The sequence below is a fragment of the Rutilus rutilus genome (genome assembly GCF_951802725.1).
Source record: "Rutilus rutilus genome assembly, chromosome: 17".
Classification (NCBI taxonomy): Eukaryota; Metazoa; Chordata; class Actinopteri; order Cypriniformes; family Leuciscidae; genus Rutilus; species Rutilus rutilus.
In genome coordinates this window covers 14291391-14313617 of record NC_140230.1, presented here as the reverse complement: position 1 = coordinate 14313617, position 22227 = coordinate 14291391, and the positions used below count along the sequence as shown (strand labels likewise).

General features: G+C 38.2%; 1 protein-coding gene across 1 annotated transcript; it reads left to right on the top strand.

The window, feature by feature from the left end:
* Positions 1-361: 361 nt before the first annotated feature.
* ankrd28b (ankyrin repeat domain 28b) lies at positions 362-22227 on the top strand. Its single transcript, XM_084385604.1, has 28 exons — positions 362-607; positions 5362-5445; positions 5558-5636; positions 5791-5861; positions 7056-7256; positions 7448-7535; positions 7637-7779; positions 9500-9712; positions 9830-9908; positions 9992-10106; positions 10308-10390; positions 11478-11541; positions 12337-12405; positions 12501-12641; positions 12727-12838; positions 12917-12943; positions 13045-13119; positions 13227-13428; positions 15835-15922; positions 16015-16132; positions 16238-16457; positions 17852-17939; positions 18026-18109; positions 18335-18480; positions 18570-18652; positions 18810-18892; positions 19773-19864; positions 20688-22227. Exons 1-28 carry the CDS (start codon positions 581-583, stop codon positions 20969-20971), a joined length of 3159 nt encoding a protein of 1052 aa, XP_084241730.1. The 5' UTR covers positions 362-580; the 3' UTR covers positions 20972-22227.

The following is a 22227-nucleotide window of genomic DNA, read 5'->3' as shown; positions in this document are numbered from 1 at the left end:
TGGTCATTTGGTAACTTTAAGTATTCAAGTATTTTCTTAAAGGACTTATATATAAAAAAGTAACCGTTATGTGGACTAGCCTTATCCACCTAATAAAGTCCTAATCCACCTTCTTTGTTTCCATTCATTTTTGTTCAAACGTGAAGTGGAAGTCACTTTGCGATAGAGAAACACGCACTTCTCCTTTACTTCTCTGAAATACACTGTAGCACACACACACACACACACACACACACACACACACACACACACACACACACACACACACACACACACACACACACACACACACACACACACACACACACACACACACAGCTCCCCATCTTGCTTTTAACCAATCATTGTTCTTCTTACTCTCGCTCAAGCCACTGTCTAGCCAATCGTCGTCTTCGTTCTTTGTGAGGCAGCAGTGGCGGTAATGTTATGGAGTTTTCTCCCCTGCTCATCAGTGGCACATAGGAAACCCCAGGCCTACTGGAAGCGCTAAATTTACCGACAATAAAACATCAGCATTCAAGTGGTGGTGGTAACTAATATCCGTTTAGTCCTGCATGAGAGCCAAAGAGAGCATCGAAACATGGTGGTTCTCAAAATTAGAGACCAGGTGAGTGATGTGTGAAACAGCTAGCCGAGTTAGGCTAATAAGTGCTAACACGCTAGTGAACTACTCAGAAACCTTACAGACGATTAGACCGTACAAAGTCATTTAACTAAAACCGAGAATGGGAATGAAGACGTGATACACAGTGCTATAAGCGAATAAGCACGAAACGTAGTATTTAGGTATTTGTCATCCCGTACAGTAGGAATGTGGCTAATGTTGCTAAGCTAAATGTCCGCGAGCCACGATATTAGTATAACGGATCATGACTGATGAAGTGTACACTTTATGTCTTCAATAATCTACTAAATGTAATTCATAAATCGCTCTTCGGTTTAATAGTTATCTTAAGGCTCAGTCAACAGTTGGTCTCATGAGGGTAGAGGGTTGACATCTCGTTGTACTAACGTTACTGCTGGCTATGAAAATGCACAGCTATCAGAGATTATATAGTGGTTTGATTATGTAGCTTTATTTATAGGGTTGATAATAAATTGAAGGCCGTTTAAAGATTGATAACTTTAACGTCATTCTGCTTTGGCTTACAACTTTACAGGGTGCACGACAGGTGTATGGTCGCCTATCAATGATGTACTAATCCAGTCATGCACAGCAGTTATAAAAAATAATTCAAATGTGGTGATTTAGGTTTTGCAGTTGATGTTAGTATGTTACGTGAACTTTATTGGCTTTTTAATATGAGAGGTGACTAGTATAAGCACATTCAAGATGTTGAATATTTTGGACGTTTTGACCTTTGTAGTGATGAGACTGCCAAAGAGGCTTTATTTAATTACTGACGTCATAGATTTCACCTGTCACATTACTTTGTCCTGCAGGATATCATTATATTACACTTTTCTTCTTTTGACCATTCAGTGATTTTACATTAATGTAATTCCTGGTTTTCTTTGGAATAACGCAATCATTATGTACTCGATGGATGCTTAGCAGTGCTCAACATTAAAGATTTTTGCCACCGGCCCAATGGTTTCGATTTTCAGTTGTCGTGTCACAAAAGATTGTTACAACACCAGCATTTTGATACCAGGGAAATTTCACAATTTTGATACCACAGCAAAAACCACTAGCCTTACGTAATGTTATGAAGTTCAAACATTAGCCTAGGTACAGCAGATTTGATTTCTTTCTCCACTGTTTGTGTTCACTTATAACATAGCCAACTGTTTACAATGATACTCGCCAAGACGTGCATTTTGAATATTGTATGTGTATTTGTCTGTTCAAGTGTGATCAGACACAAAAGAGAACCCATTTTGTGTACCAAATTGAGTTCTCCTTAGCACCTGAATGGATTGAAATCGATTGAACATTTCAATTGGCGAGACCAATTTGCACATGCATATAATAAACTTCCAATTCCCTCAGCCGGCCATCAGACATTTCTTACTGTTGAGCCCTGCTTCTGCACTTACAGTGTATTCCAGGTGTTCTCTGGGAGTCGAACCAGTGACCTTGGCATTACTAGTAACATGTTTTCCCTGTCGACCTCCAGGAACAGAAGGAGATGTTAGTATTGGGTTTGTTAGTGTTTGTACATGTGCACATGTGTTTCTCTGAGAGAGGATGTGGAGATAGCGAAGAGCTCATCTGTCATCTCCATGGTGATGGCATTAACTAGAGGAGCTTGTTAAAGGAGACAGAACACGATCGCAGTGCTTGAATAGAAGTTTAAAACCCTGTATGCATCCAGTAGAGCACAGGCCACATGTGACAAATAGAGCCTTGTCTCAGCTTAGAGCCACTAAAGGAGGCTTTTCAAACGAAGCTTGCTTCAAGCACAAGTGCTTTCTTGTTATGTTCTCACGACTCTCAGTGTGAGCCTGTCCTTCCACTGACAACCTGAACTGAGACTGATTTAGATGAGCCAGTGAAGATCTGGGTGAACTCTACATATTGTGTTCATTTTTGTACTACATTTTGTCTTGTTTGAGACGTAAATGTGTCAAACAAAGAGATCTTTCGTATTTTCTGGTTGTGCTTTTTTTTTTATATACATATTCATTATATTATCTAATATGACCTCAGATTTACGAAACTTCTCAACCTGTATTTTGCTCATAAAAAGCATTTTTATGCCTTGCTGACGTTGTTATCCTCAAAAGTAGTGCATGGTGTGAAACCTGAGGCAAATTAACACTGATTTTTCTGCGTCTCATTTCACAACTCTCAAGAATGTGTGACTGAACACTTCCTGTAACTCTGGCATAGTGCACATACTTCCCATGAGTCACACTGCGTGCTCTGCAGGAGATGCGGAAGACACGTGTATTGTTCTAAACCCCCCTTTTTTCTTTCTTTCTTTTTTTTTTTTTTTTTGAAAGTGATGATAGAGATAAAGTATGGAATATGGCCACATACACACTGCAGCTAAATTCAGTGCTGCGGTGGGCAAGTAATGTAATCAGTTTGCGGCTTAACACCGGTAACGCAGAGTATCGCAGGAAGCCTAATGTGCATCAGAGATGTTTCTCTCTTAATGTGCAGTGAAAGTGGTTGTCTCATTCGTGTTGCCAGATCTTACTAAGAAAAACAGAGAACATGAAGGAGCCCATAAAAAAACAAAATAAATCCAAATGCTTTATGCTGAAAATAATACTAAAATATCGCGACCCACACCTGCCCTCCATAAGAACTCCATAAACTTGATCGCTTTATGAGCCAAGCATAACCAAGCCCAAAAACGCTTATAGCCTAATAAGCGGACATGGCCAAGTCAACCCTGCGAGAGCGTGCTCTGTGAAGCAGCCTTCACAAGCATAAGCAAAACACTACGCCTCCGTCGACTGTGCTAGTGTGCTTTAGTTAAAATTGTTAAACGTATGTTTTTTTGTCACTGTGATATTACTTTAGTCAGAATAGCAGATACTAAACAGGTGAGACGCTAAATACGGTGTCAATCATCGCAGTTTCGTGAGCGAGTCGCGTTCCATACACACACAGAACGACAATTTAGGGGTCTCACTCCCGCAGTTAACGGTCCTGAAACTTTACAGTGTGTACGTTGCCTATGTGGCAAAGCTGGAGGTGGAGATGGAAATGAGCCTCTGCAGAGGAGAACTGGTGTCAGCACTCAAGGTGTCATCTTTTTCACTGTGTATTTTGCTCCTCCTATCACTGACAATTTTTGGGGATTTGTTTGTTTGTTAAAGCTGGCTAAATATCTATTGATAAACACAAAATTAGCCATCGTTGTGCTTGATAAACCAGTAGCACAAGCTTCTCTGCTGGGAGGAACAGCGGTGTCCAACATCAACAGTCATGCTGATTTGGAGCAGATTTGCCTTGTCTGCACCATCTGCTCTCTCCACACTAGTGGAGAACCATCATGTTTTGCATCCATCTTTCAATTAATGAAGAAGGTTTTTGAATTTATCATTTTGAGGTTTGTCACTGGTTGGGATTCACTGCTGGTGTTTAATCCCATTTAACTAATATTAGGGTGTCCCCCCCCATATTAGGTGGATGTTTGACTGCTTAATCTTGAAAAATGAAGATTCTTCAAAATGTTTCATCCATGTTAAAATGTACCATTTCTTGGAATAAGGATCTGCTCGTGGTTTTGATTAACCTTCAAGTTGCTTTTGGTTCAGTTTGTGGAGGTGTGGATTTTAAATATTGTGTGTGTGATGGCAGTTTTTGATCCCAGTTTGTGAAGTTATTAATGTAAGTATAATTTTTAGATGCTGACTGATTGTTATTGACACCTAATACAGCAGAGCTACTCTCAAGTCATGATTAAAAAGTAGTACAATTAATTACATTTCTGGTTTTCAATGTGTCGCTCTGTGGTTCTGGCAGAGATGTGTGTGTTGCTGATTTTTGTCAACCAAATTTACATTTATTATTAGAGATGCTCCGATATAAAAGTTTTGCCTGATACCAATAGGTCTTTATATTTGAAAGCTGATGACTGATAAATTGGCCGATAAATCTAAATCCAAATTTTTATATAAGTTTGAGATCCTGATTACAAAAACAAAAGCGACTCATAAAATAACAACACTAATCGTAATATACAATGCCAGGTTTATTAGGCAACGAGATTAGGAGGGATTGAGGCAAGCTAGAGAAGAGGAGAAATGCAGAGGTAATGACAACATTGTTGGGTACAACAATTCTTTGTTATAATGAAATTACAAAGTATCTACAAATTCTTCTTTCCAAACAACTTAAAATCATACTTAATCAAATAGTATACAATTTAAAAATATATATTTTAGATATTTATTATAGTGGCAAAGTTAAGTCTGCGTGGGGACAAGCTCCAAATTGTGAAATTCTGTGAGGAAATATTAATTAGAGACAACGTTTAATGCTATTATTATTTATCCTTTAAAGCTTGAATGTTTGTCAACGAGAATGAAAGCATGTTTTCTTTAAAATCATTGTAAGGGAAAGAAAATTGACTGATTGAAGAATCACCCATTAGTGTCAATTTGCACTGCAGCTCAAAAAGACGAGGCGAGGAGGCAGAGGCTGGTTTTATTTAGAATCACTCTGGCCCTTGAGGATGCACTTACATAAGCAATACACATGCAGTCTCATGACAACATTGCCGTCGGAAGTCTTTGGGGGAAGAGATGCAACCATGTTTATTCAGTTTTTGCAAACACAAACTCAGACTCTGCATTTAAGTTCACCCCTCAGGACACAAGCAAAATGCCACGATTCAGACTTGGCCATGTTTCTCACTGTCAGTTGTCTAACTTGATGTTTCTCTGTCTGTCTTTCAGCCTGCCCTGCTAAAAGCTATTTTCAATGTTGATCCGGATGAAGTACGCTCTCTCATTTTCAAAAAAGAGGATGTGAATGTACAAGTAAGATTTGAACCTGTTAAAAAGAAAAATGCATGACCAGATTGCTTAATTGAACCACCACGTTTTTTTAATTGACTCAATTGTGATTAAGAACTCCCTTTATTTCTTTCAGGACAATGAGAAAAGGACACCACTGCACGCAGCTGCTTATCTAGGAGATGCTGAAATTATAGAGCTCTTAATTTTATCAGGTAAATGCACCTGAAATATTCATCATGATGAAATGCATTTCATGAAGCTTTTAGCATCTTCTCCCTTTGATTCCAGGCGTGTTGAGATCAGATGTGGCTTTGATGTATTGTTATACTGTTATTCATGAATCTCTTGATGTTTTTTGTGATGTAGGGGCGAGGGTGAATGCCAAAGACAACAAATGGCTGACTCCTCTTCACCGCGCAGTGGCATCCTGCAGTGAGGTACTACAAGCACAGAGCCGTTCGGCAACCTACACATGTACAGGGTGGGCCATTTATATGGATACATGGCCCTCTTCCTATTGAAAAAACAAAAGTTGTATCCAAGATGGCCGACTTCTAAATGGCCACCATGGTCACCACCCATCTTGAGGAGTTTGCCCCCTCACATATACTAATGTGCCACAAACAGGACTTTAATATCACCAACCATTCCCATGTTATTACGGTGTATCCATATAAATGGCCCATCCTGTAGATGCTCGTGCTTGGATCCTGTAGAATTTGCCTAAACTCTACTTCCTGAAGAGTAGGATTGTCACAATACCAAAATATCAGTAGTGCATACCAGGGTTATTATAATTAACTGAAACTAAACCTGTATTTAAAAACATTTTTGTTTTGTAAAATAAAATAAAGGCTGCGTGAAATAAAATATTACAAAATTTCAGCTAGTTACCAAGACAACTTTTTTTCATTTTCATTTAGTTTAACTTGATGTACTGAAATAACTAAAGGTGAAGTTGAAAAAAGAAAAATATAGACATAAAAAAAACGCAACAAAATTACTAAACCGTTACAATTAAAACGGAAAAATAAATATAAAAACTATCAAATATCAAAATATTAATAAAAACCATAATGATATACTAAAATAACACTGGTGAATACCAAAATTCTGATATAAATTTTGGCATCACAGCAAAAACTGAATTTGAAACTATTCTAAACTATTTTGAAACTAACAAAATATTTTTATTTAAAAAGTTAAATTAAAAACGATAAAATAGCCTACATTTGATTAATTAAATAATTGGATCTAATAATTATCAAAGTAAAAGGTAATAAAATAAGAGAAATTACAATAGTAAATAAATAAATTAAAAACAATAGAACAAAGATATGCTAAACTGCTGTAAGATATCTGAAACTTCAAGGACTAAATATTGAAGAATGTACAAAACGATTTATTTTGACACACGTCCAGACTTTGTTTTTTTTTTTGCCTATAAAGGCAACTGTTCTTGTTTTTATTTTTGCTCTCGACATTTTGCAGTGCAAAATTACCAGTATTTTTGACTTGAGCTCTTAAATTGCAAGTAAATTGACTAATTGTTACTTGATAAAATAAGGCAAAAAGAAAAGTAATGTTTCAGATTATTAATCTGCCTCTTCATGTAACCTTGTGTCTTGCAGGAGGCAGTGCAGGTTTTGTTGAAGCACTCTGCTGATGTAAACGCTCGAGATAAGAACTGGCAGACCCCTCTACATGTGGCCGCTGCTAACAAAGCGGTTCGCTGCGCTGAGGCGTTGGTGCCGCTGCTTAGCAACGTTAATGTATCCGATCGGGCTGGACGAACCGCTCTGCACCACGCTGCCTTCAGTGGCCACCTGGAGGTCAGTGAAGAAGCATTTGCATATGTGTGGGTTTGTTGAAATTATGGTTCAGAATTCATTAAGAGCTTGAGGTACTATTGAGAAATGAATATTTTAACAGTATATAAATTGAGGGGGGGTTTTTACACTGCAGATGTATTGTTTAATTAATGTCCTCCCTGTGTAAAGTATGGATGTTTTTCTTTTTTCAGATGGTGCGGTTACTGCTATCCAGGGGAGCTAATATAAATGCGTTTGATAAGAAGGACAGAAGGGCGATCCACTGGGCGGCATACATGGGTGAGGCAGAGCAATGTTTGTTTTCCAGTCCTTTTCACAACCATATCTATAAATTCAAAACCCATTCAAATCCTCAACTATAAATTTTTTCTGTATCTCAGGTCACATGGAGGTGGTGAAACTGCTGGTGTCGCACGGCGCTGAGGTGACGTGTAAGGATAAGAAAGCTTACACACCCCTCCACGCTGCGGCGTCCAGCGGGATGATCAGTGTAGTGAAATATCTGCTGGATTTGGGAGTGGATGTGAGTGTTAAACCTTTCACAAAAATCATATTGTCTTAAAATAAATGTTTACTATGGATAATATTGAATATACAGAAATTTTGCCGGCGATATTAAAAACACAGTAGTGGTTGATGGTGGATATTTATACAACTATTTAGTTTAATTATAGAATAATTAATAAATTTAAACATGCTGCAATTAAATATAATATTTTAAAATTTATAATTTTACATATTCACTTAAATTTTAAATAAATATAAATTAAAAATAATTTTAAAACTATTATTTAATATAATAAAAAATAATTTAACTTGAAACTATAAAGAATAAACCTGTCAAATAAAAGTTTTACTTTAGATAGCAGCTTTTTGATTCTGTGATCCTAATATTTTTCACAAAAAAAAAAAAAAGTAAAAGGTAGTAAATACTAGAGATGTACCAATTGCAATTTTCTTCAATTTTTCAATTGCGATTTTCTTTCTAAGAACTATTATTGACAGTATATGCAAACAAAAATCTACTTTTCTTCAATGCAAAATGTTATTTTTATAAAAAACACAAGTGAAATAAAAAAAAGAACAAATAAACAAATTGCATATGTAAAATACATTTGCATATGCCTGCCTCCAGAGCAAGATATAAAAGAATAGTTATACATCATCACACTACTGCCATTCAGTCAGTGACTTAAAATAATTTCTGCAAATAATTTCTTTTTCAGTGTCTTTTTTTAATTATTTTGGCAGTGCACAATTTTATTTTACATCGATCCAGTCAAAAGTGGCAGTTAGTTTGACTGACAAGAACATAATAAAATGCACAATGGGATTTGCTTTCACACAGGCATTTGTAGTCTTGGGACAGGGTGATTTGGTCCAAGTATGTTTCAGAGGGCATTATGCCAACTTTTGCATGCAGAAACCCACTTTAAAGGCACTAAGAAAGTAGCCTACTGTGTATTTGAAAAAAAGCATGTATAGCTAAGTGGGTTACACCACAATGCTTAAATTGGTTGCTCACCTGTGTTCAGTTTCATTCAGTAGCACATTCTGTTAGACACGTTTGTAATTAAACTCTTCTGAAAGCCTGCACAATTTCAAGTAGGGCTGTTATGAGGCATCTGCGTAATCGATGCAATGATTTGCGTCAATGCGTCTCACTTTGTTAAAAACAAGACTCCTTTACTCACAGAGACAGAAATGATTTGCACCCACGGCAGCTTCAGTGGATCTTCAGATGCAGCTCAAGCGTACTCTACACTCGGTTACAAAACATTTCGAATATCTAGTCGTTTCAAAATAGCTGATAGATGAACTCGTGCCTTGATTGGTGTTATGGACTTTGGCATCTTTAGTTAGGATGCGGTTTTGACTTCATCTATTCATTCATACAGATACGTATTCAAGAAGCTACTTTAATCTGCTGAATGAACAAAATATTTCAAGACTCACACCTGTAAGCAAATACTGTTGGCAATCCCAAACAGTGACTGAATGCAGCCATCATGGACAGCCATCGCTGTTTGTATTACTGATAGATGTCTTCATTCTTGGCAGTTTCTTATGAGAATCTTTGGATAAAACATTGAAAATTGAATGGCAGTTTACAAGTTACGGTTATTATTTTAATTGATTAATCAGAATTTTTTTTATGTATTAACAGTAAAAATAATCGATAGATTACAGCCCTAGTGTGAATGTTGTGTACCTGATCATTTAAACTGTGGACATGCTTGCAGATGAATGAGCCAAACGCATATGGGAACACTCCGCTGCATGTGGCATGCTACAACGGTCAGGATGTGGTGGTGAACGAGCTGATCGAGTGTGGCGCGAATGTGAACCAGGTTAATGAGAAGGGCTTCGCACCCCTGCACTTCACCGCAGCCTCACGGCACGGAGCTCTCTGCCTTGAGCTGCTTGTGGGCAATGGAGCTGATGTCAATATCAAGGTAGAGCCTCTATTAGGGCTTCACATGTATGACAAAATCACCACTGGATTTGATTAGATTAATAGAGCTGCAGAAAAAACAGGTTTGACTGGTTATTTATCATTGCTTTCTCTTTAGAGTAAGGACGGTAAGACCCCTCTACATATGACCGCAATCCACGGGAGGTTCTCAAGATCTCAGGCGATTATTCAGAATGGTGAGTCTTAATTTTTCTGTTTTCCATTACTGAAACCTGCAGTATCTGACTGCGTCCAATTTGTCTGTTTCGTTTATGTGTAGGTGCTGAGATAGACTGTGAAGATAAGAACGGGAACACTCCTCTGCACATCGCAGCTCGATACGGACACGAGCTTCTCATCAACACACTGATCACTAATGGAGCTGATACAGCCAAGTATGAATTCCCCATGCACTTGTTAATTACTGAACATAACAGCTTTGTTACATTTGTGCATTAACTGTTGACACAGATGTAGGCAGAAATTCATTATATATCTTCTTTGGAAATCCCAAGAATGTTGTAATTGATCCCACGTGCATACACAGTAAGATGCTCCTGGCTTTCTGATTGTAACATTGGCTCTTTTTGATTTAGGAGGGGAGTTCATGGCATGTTTCCACTGCATTTGGCTGCTCTCAGCGGCTTCTCTGACTGCTGCCGTAAGCTGCTGTCATCTGGTAAGACGCTTTCTGTGCATGGATTACAATTATTTGTTGGTTTTAATAGTCTGCTCTTTTAGGGCTGTGCGATTAATTGAATTTCGATTTCGATGTTGATTTTGGCTCCCAACGATCACCAAAACAGTACAATCGAGTAAAAACGATTATTTTGCCATGTTCTGTTTTGCAAGAACACTCTTATTTTGTCTTGTGTTCTGAATGACACACGCACTCCCGCCCCTCCCGAAGCCGTAAACTGTCTCAGCTTGAATGTTTAAACTGATAAGACTTAAAGAAGTGAAAATGATCAACTTTAGTTACGATGCAATACTGGCCCGATTGTGCAAGTGACAATTCCGTCATGTCCCGACTCCTAAACGCGAGAGTGTAGTTTCGACGCTTGCTTTGTCCAACCTGTTTTGAGAGACAGAGAGAGAGAAGACGCAGCACCGCTGAACACTCACGCGGTTTGTGAAATTGCATCTTTGCGAAAGTTTTAAAATGATAGATTTGATTTTATAATCTGTGTGGATTAATTTAGGATACTCATACAATCTAGCCCAGTGGTTCCCAATTCCAGTCCTCGTGACCCACTGCTCTGCACATTTTGTATGTCTCCCTTATTTGACACACCTGAACCAGATCATCAGCTCATTAGGTGAGACTCCATGAACTGAACTGAGTGTGTCAGATAAGAGAGACATACAAAATGTGCAGAGCAGTGGGTCACAAGGACTGGAATTGGGAACCACTGATCTAGCCTACTTGCTAAAGTGAATCAATGTTTGTGGGGGAAATTCCCGGATTATAAATGGTAGACCTGCGGGAAAATTAAAAAACTTGTTGAAGTATTCGCTGTTATATTATTTATTTTAATAGTTCAAAAAGTACAATAAATGTTCAAATTTAACTTTTTTAAGAATTGTTGAAAGGTGTCTTTTTAATAAATCCAACATGTTCCCAAAGTCATGTGAAATAATCGTGTTACATAATCGTGATTTCAATACTGACCAAAATAATTGTGATTATGATTTTTTTTCCATAATCGAGCAGCCCTATGCTCTTTTCAATATAAAGATGAACTGAATGGGTCTCTGTCTTCCAGGCTTTGATATAGACACCCCTGATGACTTTGGAAGGACCTGTTTACATGCTGCTGCTGCTGGCGGGTGAGTTTCTTTTTGATTTTATGGTCAATGACATGATGCAATGTTTTTCTTGGTCCAAATCTTTTTATTTAGAATTTAGTCAGAGGAGAAAAAAAAAATATATATATATATAAATAAATTGTTGCTCTCTGAATTAAATGTAATCATTTTTTTTAAGGTAAGGGTGATCCGATCAGGGGTTTGGGGCCGGTTACCAAATTAAATAATACTACATGATAGATAAAATGCTTCAAATAGACCAACTGGTGTATTTAGCTGTTGTTAATAAGAATGTATTTCAAGAATATATTTAAGTATAAAAAATATTATGAGATTATTTTTTTAAGGCATAATTGTCAAGGGTATACAGATATCCTGATATCATAAATAAAATAAAATAAAACACTTTAAAAGAATACAAAAATATTTGAACAAATAATATTTATAATACAAAGTAATAGTTTAACAAAATTGCTTCGTAGTGTACTAATATTTTAAAAACTTTGTCATGTGGTGCGACCAACATGGAGAAAAACTTAAATCATAAAATTATATCATAAATACCCTCATGACTGTGTGCCAAGGTCAATAAGTTTCTTAAAATACCAGATAATTTGACCTTTTTATGGTAAGGCAAGGTTAGTTAGTCATTAAATTGAAACTTTCTTGACATTTTAAACTAGACTAAATATTTCTTATTGTGATTACTTTTTGTTGTTGTTGTGATTAACCAACCGAGTGTAACCCATTTAATGTTTCATTCACACAGTTTGAGCATGTATTACAGTATTTAATGAAACATATTTTCCACCGCAGGAACCTTGAGTGTCTGAATCTTCTCCTCAACACGGGGGCAGATTTCAATAGGAAGGACAGTTTTGGAAGGTGTGTTTGCCTGTACACTACCAGTGTCATCCATTATGCTAATGCTTTTATGATATTCTTGATTCTGGGGCTTGAGAAAATATTCTCTTCTTTAGGACACCTTTGCACTACGCAGCTGCAAACTGCAACTACCAGTGCCTGTTTGCTTTGGTGGGTTCAGGAGCCAATGTCAATGAGCTGGACAAGAGGGGCTGCACCCCCCTCCACTACGCCGCTGCTTCTGATGCAGATGGAAAGTGAGTTACCATATGCACTATGGTTGAGTTGGATGGGTAATTTCAAAGCTAATGAATTTACCAGTGCCTCTCATTCCCTCCCTAGGTGCCTGGAATATTTGCTGAGGAATGATGCTAACCCAGGGATCCGAGACAATCAGGGCTACAATGCAGTGCATTACGCCTCTGCTTATGGACACCGCCTGTGTCTGGAGCTGGTGAGACGACTTAAAATCACATGATAGGTCTATGCTTTTAATATTTTCAGCTTACTGTATTTCTGTCCTCTTTATTAGATTGCTAGTGAAACTCCTTTAGATGTGGTAAGTACTATGACACTCAACATTTAAGATCAACACCTTTAAGATCATCACTGCTCTTGAGTGATCAGACCTAATTAAATCTGTTGTGTCTTGTCTTGAAGTTAATGGAAACCTCAGGGACAGACATCCTAAATGACTCTGATGTACGTGCTCCTGTGAGCCCACTCCACCTGGCTGTGAGTACAATCTCCATCTGTTTGTTCAACAAATGTTGGGAAACATTTACATTTTCTTGCCTCCCGGCTGGGGTTCGTCTCAGATTATATGTAATGGTTGTCCTCAGGCATATCATGGACATCACCAGGCTCTTGAGGTATTGGTTCAGTCTCTGCTGGACCTGGATGTGAGAACAGCACAAGGGCACACGCCGCTGGACCTGGCTGCCTTCAAAGGCCATGTTGAATGTGTGGATGTGCTCATCAACCAGGGGGCTTCCATCCTGGTGAAAGACTACACGCTCAAACGCACCCCCATCCACGCCGCTGGTATGTTGTACAAAAACTAATTAGATAGCATGAAGTTCAGTTATCCCCATTATTTGTGACTGTTTCAGAGTCCTGCACGGGTTCGGGTACCCGACGGGTGACACTCAAATTTTGCTGAAACGGGTGAAAAATATCCAACTGTGTCGGATACGGGTGCGGTGCGGGTCGGACAACAGGGGAACACGGGTCTAATCACGTGCAAACGTAAAAATAAATGCATATTTTTAGGAACACATCTACAAAAATATGCCTGTATTTCAAGCTGATGAAATAATTTAAAATCCATATCAGTTTATTTGTGCCCGTGCCCTCCCAGGAGTCTCTAGGCCTACTTTCACTTTTTTTTAAAAAATCACAACTGCGCGATCTGCCTGCAGTCGTCGAGATGGATCCTGAGGAGTTGAAGAAAAGAATAGAATGTTTTAAGTTGTTGACAATGCGTCATCAAAAATCAAAAATCAATTTGCCGTTATCTCAGATGAAGAAAACAATACTGTGAAAGGCTTTGCTGCATGCAAAACCTGCCTTAAAATTTTCGTGTTGAATAGCTGCAAATGAGGAACTTCATCGCTGAGGAAGCACGCAGACAACTGTGGTAACAAACCAAGCAGTTCTATCGAACAGTATTTTTCAAAGGGGACAGAACTGAAGGTGCCTCGTAGAGATAAGGAAACCATAACCAGGCTGTTTGTGAACTTTGTATGCAATGATATTAGACCCTTTGAGGCAGTACAGTTAGGGATTTCTTGCATTAGCACAAGGGTTGATAGATGTTGGTTCTCGGGCTGGTCGTGTGGATGCTAAACAACTACTGCCTGACCCTACGACGGTTTCTCGTGGAGTTAACAAATATGTAGAGGAGATTCGGCAAAAAACGAATCCCAGAACTTAAAATGATTGCATATATGCTAGGGCTGGGCGATATGGACCAAAAGTCATATCCCGATATATTTAGGCTGAATATCGATATACGATATATATCCCGATATTTTTTCCGCAAAGTGAGAGCAAATGTTCAGTCAAAGTCAAAGCCAAATATGACATGTCACAAGTAGTTTTATTGAATAGTTCTATTTCAGTGAACAGTTGCAAAATCAAATTAATAAATTATAAACAGGTTTCTTCACCTTAAGGCTGCACGATTATGACAAAAATCATAATTGGCGATTATTCCCTTGGAATTGTAATTTATTAATTATGATTATCAAAGTTGACATTGAATATAAACAAATTTTGTGTAAAAATGTTATAATTTGCTTATATATAGCCTATATATATATATAGGCAAATTATAACACGTTTACACAAAATTTGTTAACACACACACACACACACACAAGTACTGTCCCCCTTTACTTAACATAAATTGTAAAAATATGACTAGTAAAGACTAGTACAAATAAATAAACAGTAGGCCTATGCTAAAGCTATTAAATAGCAGTCCCAAACTAGTTTTTGTTAATACAATGTGGTATGAGCCACTACAGTCATTTAAAAATATAAAAAATAACACAAAGAAAAATAAAGTGGCATTTTGGGGTTAATATGGGAACGACAGTTGCCATGGTGAATACACAATATTAACAATAACTGTTAATGAAACATGGAAACTGCTCAGGTGAATAGAATGAAAATCATACCTGCATTACTTTTATTTCGTGTAATTTACAACGTAGCGGCGTTGCATGCTCGTAGTTTCTTTTGCACTTTATATAGCCTACAGTGAAGCGATACACAGCGCGCGCCGCCGCATCTGCGCGTGCAATTGAAGAGGGTGCGCTCCGAGCACAGTATAACGGCTGAAAGGACAAGAAAGTCCGTGTTTCTGAGGTGAAAAACTTTATTTCCGCGTACACTTATGTCACTGCCTGGTAGTTCCTATTGTGCTGGGTTTTCTGAAGTAGTCATGATTCGCCTCTCATAACATAACGCTCTAAACACGCACGCAGAGTGGAAGGAGGGGCGGACTATTTTGAAAATTGAACTATATCGATATATGCGATATGGTCTAATTCCATATCGCATTTCAAAATATATCGATATATTTTTTATATCGATATATCGCCCAGCCCTAATATATGCTGAAGTAATTTCGATTTTATTTGATTGCTTTTTAATATTTTTTTACTATAAAATTACATTTACTCAATCACTAAAAATATTTGGAAACAGAAAATGTTCAAATCCATTGACAAAGCTGTTTATAGATTCTTGACACAAGGCAGAGCTAACACTTGTTGTTAATCAGCCAATCAGACACAAGGTCGATGTTGTCGGCAGATTTATCATCCTGGCCAATATATATCGATCTATCGCTAACCTCAGAGGGATTTAAACTGTTACTGTATATGTATGGACATAAACACTCATGACACGTGTATTTGTGCCTATTCTCTTGCCTTGCAGCCACAAATGGTCACTCTGAATGTCTCCGTTTGCTCATCGGAAATGCCGACCTGCAGAGTGCAGTGGACATCCAGGATGGGATTGGCCAGTAAGTGCATGACACAAAAAAACACAAATTTTCATGTTGTTCTTGTAGAAGTCAATGGAAATGACAGATATATTCATATACGTGATTCTCAGGACTCCTCTGATGCTGTCAGTTCTGGGCGGACACACAGACTGTGTTTACTCCCTTATTAATAAAGGAGCCAATGTTGATGCCAAAGACAAGTGGGGCCGCACTGCTCTGCACAGAGGGGTAAATCGCAACTCATTGCACTAGAAGTATTTCTACTGGCACTGGCTCTCACCTCTGCTAGTGCTTCCTGTCGTGGCTCATGGATGTGTGTGTTGTTCCAACCAGGCGGTGACGGGCCATGAGGAGTGTGTGGAGGCTCTGCTGCAGCACAGTGCCAGTTTCATGGTACGGGACTGTAGGGGGCGCTCTCCAGTGCACCTTGCGGCCGCCTGTGGCCATGTTGGGGTTCTGGGGGGCCTTCTGCATGCTGCCCAGTCAGTAGAGACCATTCCTGTCATCACTGACCACCAGGGCTACACGCCCCTTCACTGGGCCTGTTACAACGGTGAATAAACGCACTTGCCAGTCACAGATGGATACACCATACCTGTCTAAAGGCCTGCTCACACCAAGTCTGATGAAACTTAATGCAGGGTTCCCACAGTCAAGGAAATATCAGGGAATTTAAAAATGGGAATTTCCATCTGTTTGGAGGCTCAGGAAGCTGAATCTTCTTTTGAGCTACATTCAGATTTCAGGTTGTTAGCCATTTTTAGAGATTTTCATACACGGATAAGCATAATTATTTAAATCTCATTTCAAGGAAAACAACCTGGCATTCAAAGAAAATCCTCTTAAGCAATCTCTATATAATAATAATAATAATAAATTCAAAAATATTATGTAGTAATCATAATCTTATAGGACAGGTCATGGAAAATCATTGGTCAAAATGTGTGGGAACCCTGTAAATGGCACTATGGTGTCTATTTTTGTTTCTTTTTCTGCAAAATGTTTAAATCTGAATGAAAGCATGAAATGGTCTGAAACATACAGATTTCACTTGCATTAATCTGAAACAACCCATATTTTATATAGGGGAGTGAAGACAAATCTCAGTGGTCTGATTTGTTGTGACTAGACCCCTAAAAAAGGTCAAACCAGCATAATCACATAATATGATCGCTGTCACATGTTCACTAGCCAGAGTCTGTCATTATTCCTATTTGGACGGGACTAGTTTTCTAGATGACGTTTGAGTTATAATTCTTATCCCTCGACGCCTGTGATTTCCTTTACCGATTCGGACGGGACTGACATCTCCATGTTTATTACAGAGGTGGGAGTGTGTGTTTTCTAGACGGGGGTGTTACAGAAGGTGATGTGCGTGCATCACGTATGACATATGTCTTTTATTATTTGTTAATATAATTTTTATTTATTATAAAAACCCTATTTAAGTCAAGTTTTTAGCAGCGGCTGTTTATAATAAACTTGCTTGAGTGAGCAGAGAAATCTAGACAAGTATCTTACTCTTACCTGACACTGATATTAAAATGGGCAGTCTTCGCAGTTTCCACGATTTGGCTCTATTTATTGATAGTATGTGTTATTTTTTTTCCTTCTGATACCATCCATACTGAAATAAAAGCATGCCAAAGATTTGTGCAGAAATGGTAGCTCAGCAATCACAGACATTCACATTCCGACAGGATTAGGTTTCTCAGAGGACCGTTGAGTTTGAGTAGGTAATTTTCCCTGGAATTGTGTGAGGAAAAACAATGACTTGGCAGATTGGGACGGGATTAAAATCACAAAGTACGTCTGTGAAACATGAATTTTTCTAACGTCCTCCTGGAAAACTTGTCCAGTCCGAATAGGGCTATTGAGGGATTTTTTTTGATTGAGTCAGGAAGCTTGTTAGATAAACTGTTGTTACATCATATTCTCTCTCTGCAGGTCATGACACTTGTGTTGAAGTGTTGCTGGAGCAGGAGTTATTTCATAAGACTGAAGGGAACACTTTTAGCCCCCTTCACTGCGCTGTGTAAGTGGATTTGGGTTGGTTTGGTGTGTGTGTGTGTGTGTAAGAAGGGCAAGAGTATTGAAGCTCTTTTTTTTTATGACCTTCAGTATAAATGACAATGAAGGAGCAGCTGAGATGTTGATAGACACACTTAGTCCTGCCATCGTCAATTCAACTGATTCCAAAAACAGGTGCCACTCATACTTCTCTTTATTCATTCTTAAATCAGTTAAGATAAATATGGCCTATGCCATATCATTTTGTTAATTGGAATAAAGCTGAAATAAAATGGAAATATTAGATTACAATTTTTATTAATGGTAAATGATGATAAATAATCATGTAAAATTCTCATTATTTACCATCTTTTGTTGTGGTTGAGGTCCAGGCTGTAATTGTTGTTGTCTCTGTAACAGGACTCCTCTTCACGCTGCAGCATTCACAGATCACGTGGAGTGTCTGCAGCTCCTGCTGGGTCACAACGCACAGGTGAACTGTGTGGATGCTGGAGGCAAAACCCCACTCATGATGGCTGCTGAGAACGGCCAGACCAATGCCGTCGGTAGGAGTTTGACACTCAAATCTCATGGTTTTTGTGTTTACAGTTAACTGAGTTTGTGTTTGGTTTTGATGTCTGTCTGTGTTTGGCAGAGGTGTTAGTGAGCAGTGCAAAAGCAGATCTCACGCTACAGGATGCCAACAAAAACACGGCTCTCCATCTGGCCTGCAGTAAGGTAAGAAACTCTCTGTTCTGTTATGTCTTCATTTCTGTAGGAGTTGTTTTTTGCATTCTACATTGAGCTCAAGCAATGGGACATTGCATTTAGTATAGATTTGGTGATTCTCTCCAATCTGTTACTCACACTATTGATTTTCATTTGCTCTCTGCAGGGTCATGAAACCAGTGCCTTGTTGATCTTGGAGAAGATCACTGACAGAAACCTCATCAACTCCACCAATGCAGCTTTACAAACGTACGGTCAACACGTAGAAATGCACCGATATACCAAAATATATTAACGGGATGGTTTTTTTTCTTCTCGTATTTATACAGATTTCTGTATTTTCTGACTTTAAAAGTATGACCCACGTGAATTGCTTAAATTCATGTGGGGGGTGGGGAGGTGGCTGGTTACTGTATGATGATTGAAATCGCGAAATGAGCTTAAACAATTACTAAAACTGCTAAATGTTACTTTTTCTAATACTTTTATTTCATGCATGGATTGCTTCTCACAGCGCTGTACGAGCTTGTGGCGCCATCTGTGGGACACTATTAGCATGTTAACCCAGAGTTCAAACTGCCAAATGCGAGGAAAAATTGCGTTAAAATTAAAAAATGTATGCATCTCTTGATTAATAAAAAAATAAATAATAATTGTTATTTCTATCAAGAAGTGCATACATTTTTGGTTCAAGATCTTGAATTGGCAATGCAAGAGTCCAGCACTCTGTAAAGTGTCCTCCAGCACATCCCATAGACTCTCAATGAATTAGAGGTCTGGACTGCCGATTCATGCGTGAAAATGATTCTTCATGCTCCCGCCCAATCATTCTTTCACAGTTTGAGACATTGTCATCCTGGAATATGGCCATGATGTGTCTTCCTACATGGTTGTTTAAGAAATGAAAAGCTACACACTCCATCAATTAGGGTTAGAGGAATCATATATGCCAAACATATAACATTCTAGAAACAGGATAATCACACCAATAATGATTACAATAGTATGTATTATTGCGATACTAAGATAATTCTTTATTAATAAAAAAAAAATTCTGAATAATAATTGCCGTTAGCTGACCACATGCCTGATTAAAGAATAAGCCTAATATTAAGTTCTCATTTTCCAGGCCCCTGCATGTTGCTGCCAGGAATGGCTTGACTGTGGTTGTCCAAGAACTACTAGCTAAGGGTGCCAGTGTGCTAGCCGTGGATGAAAATGGTAATTTATAACCTTATCATAATCATGACTAGAGTTGTTAATGTGTGTTTAAAATGAATATTATGTTTAGAAATGTGCAAAAAGTTGGTGATCCTTTTGCGTATATACACATAATACCATTAAAAAAATTTTGGAATCAGTAAGTTTTTATTTATTTTAATACTTTTATTCAGCAAGGATGCATTAAATTGATCAGAAGTGACAGAAATATTTTGCATCAGATCAGCATATTAGAATGAGTTGTGAATATCATGTGACGCTGAAGACTGAAGTAATGATGCTGAAACTTCATGTGCTTTGCCATCACAGGAATAAATTATATTTTAAAACATTAAAACGTTTATTGTAAATTGTAATATTTGGCAGTATTACTGTTTTTATAGCATTTTTGTAAAAGCAGCCTTGTTGATCATAAGAAAATTCTTTCAAAAACGTAAAATAATCTTACTGACCCTAAATGTTTGAGTGGTACTGTGTGTATATGTTTTTATATATTTCTTTCTATATGTACATTTCATAACCTTTTTTTCCCCCCTTTTGTTAGTAAACAATAGAATTTTGGAAATCATGGAAATTTATGGAATTTTGGTTGCAGGGTTTACAGATAAAGAAAACAAAACATTGATCTCCTAATATTATTTTTATATAATAATATTTTTAGCATTTCATTCTTTATCTGTACATTATATTGGAAAATAATTGTTTTATCATTAGTATCAGTCCAAATTTCTCCATTTTCGCATCCCTAATTTTCACATGGCAGTTTTGTTTACCATAATAGCATAAAACCATTCTGAAGGCTCTTCTCTCATTTCTCTGTAAGGCTACACTCCCGCCCTGGCTTGTGCTCCTAACAAAGATGTGGCAGATTGCCTGGCGCTAATCCTGGCCACCATGATGCCAGTGTCTCCCGGCGGAGGTGCGGTGCCCAGCCTCACGTTCAGTGCCATCAATCACTACACCAGCCCCACTAAAAGCGTCACGTTCGACAGTCTGCCCATGCTCCGCTCCGAACACAGCTCCTATTGCAGTTTCAACAGCATCAACCGCCACGACGGCTTCTACAAGGACGACGAGCTAAACGACTCTGACTCAGAGACTTACTGAGGTGGAGGAAAGGAGAGGCTCACATCTTGTCTTAATTTACCCAGCGGCCGGCCACTCCGCAGAGCCTTAACTCTCTACACACACACACACACAAATACACGTGTATATGAGGCGCAGCAGGCTGGCGCTCCCAGCCCCTTTATCCATCAGCTCAACCTCTGCCAGCACATCTTGCCCTATACAAAAGTAATGGATAAGTGGGCGGACCTCCCGACATGGCAATAACGAGACAAGAATCAGCGGCCTGGGACCAACATTTGCACGGGCAGTTTGACACTGTCATGGTGCATCTGGGATTCGAGATTCAGCTCTTTTCAGATCGTGAGGGAAGATCTGAATCAGTCCCTTACAAAAGACTGGAATATTTGTGACGCTTTCAACAGTTTCAAGTCAGTGTGCACTTCTGAATCGATCATTTACAACTTGGGTAAAGAAATGATTTATTTTTTAAAATACGATTTTAATACGTGTCAATTTCTCTGTCCCTCTGAGGGGAAAAAAAATAATAATCACAGCGTTTCAATAGTTTCAAAACCGCAAGGGCAAAATAAATCGAGGACATTGACAGCATTGTAATGCTTCTGGCCACAAGCATGAGTGATGTTAAAAAGCTAGCTGTCTCCATCTTCAGTTTTAGGATAAATTATTCTTTTTATCTATGGTATTTATTTTTACTTTCCATATTTCATCATCATTTTGTGCCTTCATAAATTACTGTATGGAGGGAAGGGGCAGCTTGTGAGAACAAATCTACGATGCACAAGAAGTTCAACACTACGTCTGTGAAAAGCACTGAAAATGAAGAGGCAAACAGCTCCCAGCATGCTTTGCTCCAGGATGAGGAACACTGTGTAAACCAATGGTAGAACAGCATTTGATCTCTTTGTATGTTGATATATGAATATAAATATATATATTATATTTTTTCTGGCTCTTATTAACATGATGTTTTGGGCATGTATGCTCGCTTTGATTTAGCAAATGAAACCACTTGATCCTTCTTTGATGGCCTGTCAGAAAACCTGTGTTTGTCTCTTTTCAAGCTTTGATTTTGGAATGATTGAAACTGGAAATCTGTTTAAAACAGCTTCCCGGCTGAGAGGGGGCCAGCAGGTATCTGTTAGCTTTCCTGTCCTTTTTTTTTGTGGAAAAAGGAGAGTGATTGGTGCAGTCGATGGCCACTGCTGTCCCTCTACTCAGAACAAGAGATTCCTGTATATTTTATGGTTGTTTAAATAAATAAATGAGTTCAGTAA